Source organism: Periophthalmus magnuspinnatus, chromosome 8 (genome assembly GCF_009829125.3).
Source record: "Periophthalmus magnuspinnatus isolate fPerMag1 chromosome 8, fPerMag1.2.pri, whole genome shotgun sequence".
Lineage (NCBI taxonomy): Eukaryota > Metazoa > Chordata > Actinopteri > Gobiiformes > Gobiidae > Periophthalmus > Periophthalmus magnuspinnatus.
In genome coordinates this window covers 26,859,919-26,868,211 of record NC_047133.1, presented here as the reverse complement: position 1 = coordinate 26,868,211, position 8,293 = coordinate 26,859,919, and the positions used below count along the sequence as shown (strand labels likewise).

General features: G+C 43.1%; 2 protein-coding genes across 2 annotated transcripts; both read right to left on the bottom strand.

Moving 5' to 3' along the window:
* Nucleotides 1-1,673: 1,673 nt before the first annotated feature.
* Nucleotides 1,674-4,531, bottom strand: LOC117375388 (meteorin-like protein). The gene is made up of 4 exons (XM_033971686.2): nucleotides 4,314-4,531; nucleotides 3,832-4,223; nucleotides 2,778-2,837; nucleotides 1,674-2,399 (listed from the first exon to the last, which is right to left on the bottom strand). Exons 1-4 carry the CDS (start codon nucleotides 4,394-4,396, stop codon nucleotides 2,062-2,064), a joined length of 873 nt encoding a protein of 290 aa, XP_033827577.1. The 5' UTR covers nucleotides 4,397-4,531; the 3' UTR covers nucleotides 1,674-2,061.
* A 1,610-nt stretch (nucleotides 4,532-6,141) lies between these two features.
* Nucleotides 6,142-8,293, bottom strand: cbx8a (chromobox homolog 8a (Pc class homolog, Drosophila)). Its single transcript, XM_033970936.2, has 5 exons — nucleotides 8,048-8,293; nucleotides 7,903-7,946; nucleotides 7,526-7,591; nucleotides 7,207-7,273; nucleotides 6,142-6,933 (listed from the first exon to the last, which is right to left on the bottom strand). Exons 1-5 carry the CDS (start codon nucleotides 8,114-8,116, stop codon nucleotides 6,241-6,243), a joined length of 939 nt encoding a protein of 312 aa, XP_033826827.1. The 5' UTR covers nucleotides 8,117-8,293; the 3' UTR covers nucleotides 6,142-6,240.

Sequence of the window (8,293 nt, the reverse complement as noted above, 5' to 3'; positions counted from 1 at the left end):
TTATCCCTGCACCATCTGTAGCTCGACCTTGGTGAATAGTGGTTGAGGCTTTCTGGGCATCACGCTGTTCCCATATTGTACCCCAGGGCCTCCCCTCAGCAGTGGCCCACATGGGAACGAGGACTAGGGCCTGGATAACCCAATTACCCCCCGGCCTGGGCGGACTCCTGCCGCTGCCCTGTCCAGCCGCACTGCTTCAGCCCTCCTGGGTATGTCCCGTAGAGAGCCACAGGATTCCCACACATGACAACTGTGTGTTGTCAAAGGCCTGGTGAGGGGTGAGGTGAGCTGGCATATTGGACATGGTGGGCCCCTGGGACAATGCTGAAGGAGAGCACTTCAAAATGGGCTTTAAGCCAGGAGTTTGGGACAACAGGGTCATTATTTTTGCACACAATTTATAGTGTTATACAACTGGGCATCATTTTTGAGTTCAGTTTTGAAAATATGTTTTACTTAAGAATGCAGCATTTCAATTGAGTAGAAAATATACAGCTTTGTGTAAAAAAAATCTATGTCATCCTGTTTTGTTTTAAAGCTGGAAATAACATAAGTGTCCTTTACACGTTATTATTTAAACATTTTCTATTTGTCTTTACCAAATGAAAGCATCTGTAAACATAAATAAAAATTAGGAGCAGTTATTTTAGCCATTCTTCAGGTTTTTATCTTGAAAAAATACTTACCAGCCGAGCCAGCATGTGTTGACTAAAGATGTTTTTTCCAAAATTAACAACTTTTATTTTCTGATATTATTATTTTGTAGCACAATGAGAAGAGCTTCTTTTTGGAAGATAATATATACCGTGTTTCTGATCCTTCTAGTTCTTAAAGTGAGTGACTTTGTTTTAGTCAGCCTTTTTCTCACTTTTTATTTTATTAATACTAGACGTACTATTTCAACATTTTTTATTGTGTTGTAGTGTCCCATGTCTGTCTGTATTGGAGGGTGAGTTGTTTTTAATCTCGCTGTGCATGTGTATGGTGTTGTACATGTGTATAGTATATTCTATTCTATTCTATTCTATTCTATTTAGCAATCCATAATTGCCAGTAAAAGAGTGTTTGTGAAGCTTTTTTTCATTATCTAATTTACAAATAGTTGCAATATATCTAACAACTGGAACTCATTGTGTAATTATGAAACCACACAAAACGTTCTCTGGGCTCCTGACGCGATGGTTTGGTGACAGCATCTGTAGCAATGGCCATTACGTTTGCTGTGCCTTGTCACTGTGGAGCCCCCCAGTCATTTACACTTTCATTAGTCCCATTTAGTCCTCATAAAACGTTCAACACAGCGATTTGTGCCCCCTGCCTGGCCACGGAGAATGTGGAATGAAGCCAGCAAAAAACACTGTTGCTTTAAAAGTCAATTAATTGTTTCACTCTTGTGGGTGGAGCTGAGGGGAGGGTCTCCACAGGATTTGGGGCCCCAAGTCTGTCTGTTATAGAACTGCCCTATCCTAAATTCTATCATAAAAATCTGAAATAAGGATGAGTGGGAGATATGAGCTATGGAGAAACAGTTCATATCTTTTTCTTCAGATCAGTGGGGATAGAAATATGGACAATAATTGTAGTGTAAAGGTTCCAAAAGCCAAAAGTTTACACTCAAAGACAAATTATTACTTAAAAGTTTATTCACATTTATTTTACAACCCTGAGTTCAAGCAGTGCAGAATTCATCCTTGTGTGTCAGACAATAAAATAATCATTACATATAACAATTAATAAAGCTATAGGCAGTTTTGGTGAGTGGATGTGGAGGGGGGTGGGGCACCTAAAGAGCAGACTCCACCTCCTCTAAATGTCCCACAGAAGCAGAAGCACTGGAACAAAGACATAAGACCCTCTTGGAGCTGTGGGATGCCCCAGCAGTGAGCCTCTCCAAATGAGTGCTCCAGCAGAGAGTGAAATACCCCGTTCTGGTTGGTGATGCTGCGTGCCACCTCCAGGGCACTACTACTTGCTATGACAACATTATAGTGGCCTCTGAGTGCTGTACAGAGGTGAGGAGGCCTGTGGATTGGGCATGTATGGGACAAGTTGAGCTGCTCCTCAGTCCAAAGGGAAATTGCAGGGGTTGCTCCGTGCCGCCCTGGCGCTGTGGTACATTGACAGGAAGTCTTTGAATCGAGGGGCACACCCTAGCCAGGCGTTCCCAAAGTGCTCTGACCCTGTAAATAAAAACTCCCCCTCTCCTGGTTTGATGCGGCACTGCAGGAGTGTGGAGATGTGTCCGGACCAGGAGGGACTGGACATGGAGTGCCAATGGGAAGTGGGTTGTTGTTCAAACATGTTGCTATGCTGCTTATAGACTCTGGTCAGAGACACATGTATCAAAGAGGTCTGTCTGTTAGAGTTATGAGAGACCTTCTGGATGGAGCCTCGGACAACTGCAAAGATAAACATTTATGCAATTAGAATCTGATCAATAATAATTATGTATAATGAATAGTGTTGTTTTTTTTTTTTTTATGCCAATGTTTTTATTTAAAAATGTATACATTTTTACAGCAAACTTTTGCAATTGTCTACAACAATAAGCAAATACAAAGTGATAAATGTGTGTAGATTCTGGATCAATATTTATTAATAATAGTTTTTTTCTTAAATGCCAATGTTGTAATGAAATGTGTTCACATTATTGCAGAAAACCTTTCAAACAGTCTACAAATGTAAACAGGAACAAGGTAACTAATACAAGTATAAAAATGAATACTTTCCCCCATGATACTAAGCATTATTTAATGCAGCTGGGTTCAAGTACTCACCAAAGTCACTGACACAGATGGCCATGAGCAGCTCAGTGTTATTGCAAGGACGACACAAATCTGTAAAAAAAAAACAAAAAACACAAAGACTTTTAATATGTGTTTTACAATATAAAATTATTGTGTCAATCTAACTTAGACTACAGATCTATTATGCTCTATCATCTGTCTCATTAGACATATCTAAATTTGCAGGAACAATGGTCACACCAAAGAATGCTACTAACACACTTTTTTCTCTTCTCGGGATCAAACCCCCACCCCTTTGAATGATCTCATACCAACACAGAACTTCAGAGTCAAACACTGCTCACTTAGAGGTTAGAAAGACAGCTGTGCTTAATATAGGTCCAGAATGACATCAGTGTCTTGAGATGCTCACAGACAATCAAGAGGCATTTGAGGAATCTGACAAGTATTTGCACTCTCCATTCAGCCTTTCTAGTCCAGTGCCCTCTGATGCCCTGTGATTTTGGTCTGCTGTCATAGCTTTGTCTCTGGAGACCAGACCATGAGACAAACAGAGATGAACATGCACTTTAAACACAAATATATTTGAGCCACCTTTTCAGTTAGTTGTATTTGTTTTTCTCTCAATTTCAGCTGCATATAACCTAGAACGACTTTATGCAGGCCTGTTATTGTGCTCAGATTTATTCAGGTCGAAAACAGTTTACTGCATTAACTGCTAAATTGTTGAATATAGTTTTGCTGTTTGCTTTTTTTTTTCTTTTTTTAAATCTTGAAAATCTTGAACTGCATTCAGTCTTAAAGGGCCTTATGCAAATATAACAAAAAAATCTACTCTTTTATACCTTTCATTGAAAACCATCTTGAAAAACAATACGTTTGTCGTTTACAAGGTTTGAAGCCGACGCACTGATCTACAAATACAGTAATTTTCTTTCAAATGTGTGCATTTAAAAGGGTTGTAATTAATTAGCTTGAAAATCGTTTTATTTGTTAGGTTCATAATTGATAGACTATTTGTATTTTAATTACGTGTTTCGGACTTTATTCTCCTAATCCCTCAATGCCCATCATAAAAATTCACCTCCTTCCGGCCCTGTTTGGCCAGGACTGGCCCCTGTCCTCGGGTACGTCAGCTCGTACTTTAACCCCACAGTGCGTCGCCTCCACGGCGCAGTACTCTGGACACTTGTCTCGAGGTAGATGACTGGCACCGGCCCGTGGTCTCCATCCGCCCGAAAACACGTCACCTTCTCCGTGGCCAGTAACGTAAGCCGCCCAGAGCGTTCAATAAACACTCTGACCCCGCGTAAGGACGGGGAAGGCTCGATGCAGACAGATGGGCGTGGAGTGGAGGACAGAGTGGGTTCCAGGACAACCCTGAGAGCCTGACCAGGGGAGAACCACCTTATCCAGCCCGCAGCGCAGCGTAGTCGCACCTGCAGCACCAGCCCGGGCCCCTTCTCGTCCGTGAAGCTGCAACCATGAGGACAGCATCCTGTGACAATGCGTGGACAGTGGGGATAGCTACATTTATTCATTCATTTTATTTTCATGCTTGCTTACCTCCCAGTCCAGTTGCAGAAATCAGTAGTGCAGCTGGTTAAGAATGTTGCCAAATATATCCAAATGATCACATTGAACGACATCTCATCCACAAAAAACTACAGCCATCCAAAATGAAATCTACGGTGACTCATTGAACCAAAATCAGGGATAATTCGCTGTGAGCCCTCAGTAGTAACGTGAGAGTGGGGTGGGCCTATATAGGGTCATCACTTATATAAGACCACCCCGTTCTCTCTCTGTCTCGGTCTGTCTCTCTCTCTCTCTCTCTCTCTCTCTCCGACTCTCTCTTTATCTCTCTCTGTATCTCTTTCTCTGTCTCTCGCTCTCTGACTCTCTCTTTCTCTCTCTCTGACTCTCTCTTTATCTCTCTCTCTCTCTCTCTCTCTCTCTTTCACTCAACTTTCAACTTTCAAGCAGTGTTTTAAAAAGATACTATACTGTGCAACATATGAGATCCTGAATTGGCTCTATTGTTTGTAAGTGCTGTGCTTGATGTCGCTGATTATTATTATGAATATTAGGTTATTTTAAATGGAATATTGTTTTTTGCCGAGGTCCAACTCGACCACACAACTAAATAAGTGGTTCTTGGGCTCCCTCCAGCGACAGGAAACATATCGTTGGGAGTGCCCTGCAATGTTGCACATGCACCTAAATAAAGCTCTACCATAACTCATCAGCTCTTCATAACGTCAGGTGAAAACCACCGAGTACGTCATGCGTAATCGCGTAATGGCTGACACGGAGACTGTGGACTGATGGACATTCAAACCTATAGAGCGTGACCACTGTGCGCAGGACTGCAGGGTCATTCTTTCAGCTGGACAGAGTTTTGAGCCTTGTGGTAAATTCTCAAAAGTACAACAAACGTTTAACGTTGTAGAAACTGTGACTCGAAATGACGCATAACGCGCACCGCACTCTAAAGATCTGAAGAAAGTTCAAATCATTATCTAACGTCTTATTAGGCCTCAGTTTAGGTTGCATGAATGAAATCATGTGACATGATTTTTGATTTAGGCTACAGCTGTGACATTTAATCGTTTAGGACAATACCTGTCAAATGTGAAAAGGGTTATAAAAAAAACAAAAAAACAATATTGTATTGGTCAGACGGTCTGGTGCTGAAGCTTATTCTTATTGTAAAATAATCGTATCGTGCGCTCTGTCTTCAAACGGCTCTACCACTTGAGCCTCACCGCAGTCGCACGTGCCTGCTGACTTCATTTCTGTTTGGTAACTTTGTCTGATTTCAATAAGTTAGGCCTATCCTATTGAGGTTTTGGTTACTAGCTGTTGTGACCTGAAATCTGATATTAAAATATTTTAACAATTAAGTCCAGGAGCGATGCTCTGTTGGAAGTTGACTGTAAGATTTAAAATAAATATTGTGAGCTTGTTAGAAATTGCGTCTCTTCTCAGAGCTGACCTTTCGGCCAAAAGGTGCCTGGGCCTCCGCAGCTCTTAACACCGCTTGGCCCGTCAGAAAACATAGTGCCCTTTAGCGTTCTAAACTTAAGATTTGGCGTGAATAAAACGCCAATCTTAAATGAACCTATACTGTAAAGAGGCCTTGTGGGCTGAAGTGAGACATTCAACGAAATGTCTTTGTGTTTGATTACCAATGCCTATTTAGGTTATATAAAATATGGATAAAGATCTTTCATCCGAACGCACTTATGAGCAAAGTTTCTTGCTTTACTATTTCACATGGTCTACAATGATTTCACCCCAATAGGCCTAAACTCTTCACATTCTTACAAAACTGATTGACTACTACAGTTCCCCTGGAAGTCATCCACACCAATTGACCAAATATAGTTTTCATTAACACTGAAAAATTTATTTTAGCAGCGTATTAAATGTGTACACAATAGCAAGCAGCGTTTACTGTGTTAGATCTGCTAATTCTTCAAGAGGACGCTCATCTTTTGTCTTTGAAGAAGCCTTTTGCCGTGCTGCTTTCGCGGATGGTTACTGTGAGAAAGTTCATTGTGACGTCGGTCACGGTCACAGCGTCCAGGCGGTTTAGGGGCGGCATCCATGAGGAGCAGTAGTCTGGAAGAGGCGCATAATCGTTTGGGTCTGAGAGCGCAGGAATAATGGCGGGTCGGTGTTTAAGCGGATGTAGAGACATTCTGTTCACAAAGTGAGTTCTGGTGTCCCCTGTGCGGCCCAGCGTGCACGTGTAGGGCGCACTGGACTTTGGGGTGATGGTTGTTTCCTCTTCGAATCTTTTAGTTAGCATGTTGAGAGTGTGGTCTGACGTCTCTGTGGAATAATGTAAGGACCTTGTTGCAGGACACTCCTCCAGTGACCTGCGTTTGACCTCTTGGTATACTAAAGGCATTTTGGGTTTGCGTCCACGCCTTTTCGGTATCACCTCTTCATTAGTTATGGCTAGTCTGTGCCTTCTGTCCGAGTCTGTAAATCCAACAGCGACACTCTCCCCTCTGTTGACTGCGCTCGGTGGGTAGATAGTGGGCACTACTGCGCGCAAACCTTCACGCGCCCTGGGTGTAATGACGCACTCTGACGTGGCATATGAGACCTGTCCAACTGGCCTTGATGCGTCCCTTCGGAACTCATATGGCTTGTCTCTGGCTTTGGCCTGTGCCTGTGGACAAATGATTATTATATTTGTGAGAATCATTCAGATTCAGAAAACTAGACGCGCGCTTGTTGCAGGTTACCAGTGGGCTAGAGGCCAAACTGACACTTCAACACATTTGTTTTTTGGATTTGAGAATGTGCACGTAAGCGGCCTATGTCAAAATGCATTATTGACGTGAGTTATAAAGTGATTATATAGATTGCCAACAGATCTGACTTCACGTTAGTTGGGCTGTGACTCCAAACAAGTAAAGAAAGTTGACAGAAAACAGCATACCTTTAGGAGAAATGTTTCTGGCTTGGGGCCCCTCTTTTTAGGACCAAACCGCTCCCTCTCTCTTTCCCTGCAAGAAATGGGCTACAATTAAGACTTTTGTCAATGTTATAAAATTATTAATAGTTTAAAAAAAAGACTACATATAGTTTACATAATTAGTCGGGGCCTGTCACACAGTTATAGCATTGCGTCACTCGTTCAAACCCGAGTTTTCGTGAAGTAAAGCGGCATATAGAGCCAGCTCTGTATTTGAAGCGTACTGTTCCTGTTACATAACCCCAAGCAGAGCGGTGTACTCGGGCCTGTGTCAGGTCCTCACCTCTCCTCAAAAGCGGCGAAGAGACGCTGGTCCAGGATGTTCTCCTCCGGCTCCCATGTGCTGTATCTGCGTCACAACACACCACCACACGTTGAGTCGCGAGGTTACAAACTTGATCCAGAAACACACATAGCCACCCTGTACTCAGATCAGCGCTGCGCAGCGATTGCGTATATAATAGCGGATCGTGACGCAGAGGCTAAAGCGTGGGGAAACATGCATCTGAGCAGCTTGTGGACATTTCTAGTCCGATCCTGATGTGTACAGATTGCAAATAAACTATGTGAAGCATATCAGCGCACAAAAGCTGTCAGCTAGGCGCTGCAGTAGTGAGAGCGTCCAGAAAGGAGCGCTGTCCTTCGCCGCTTCATACTCACTTCTGAGACCAGCCCTTCCATTTCACCAGATATTCCCAGCGACCCTGCAAAATAAAGACAGCAAAGGTTAGGACGATTGCCTGTCGACAACACAAGAACACAGTAGACGTGTAGACAGGGAAGCACGCAGAAATGCACGGATTACCCGTCTGATTCGCCTTTTAAGGATGGACTCTGCCGCAAACACGCTTTCCCCCACAGCAGACAGCTCCATAGCTCCCCGCGCTCACAATCCGTCGTTTGGTGTTTTATAAAGCGTCCCCGTGTTGCTCTGAGCTTGTTTAATTCGCCACATCCCATAATACGCACAGAAACGTCATGACGTTTGAGTGCGTTGCCAGGCACAGAGAGCAGGACGCTGCTACGTGCCTCGGTTTTGTGAGCGCGAGGA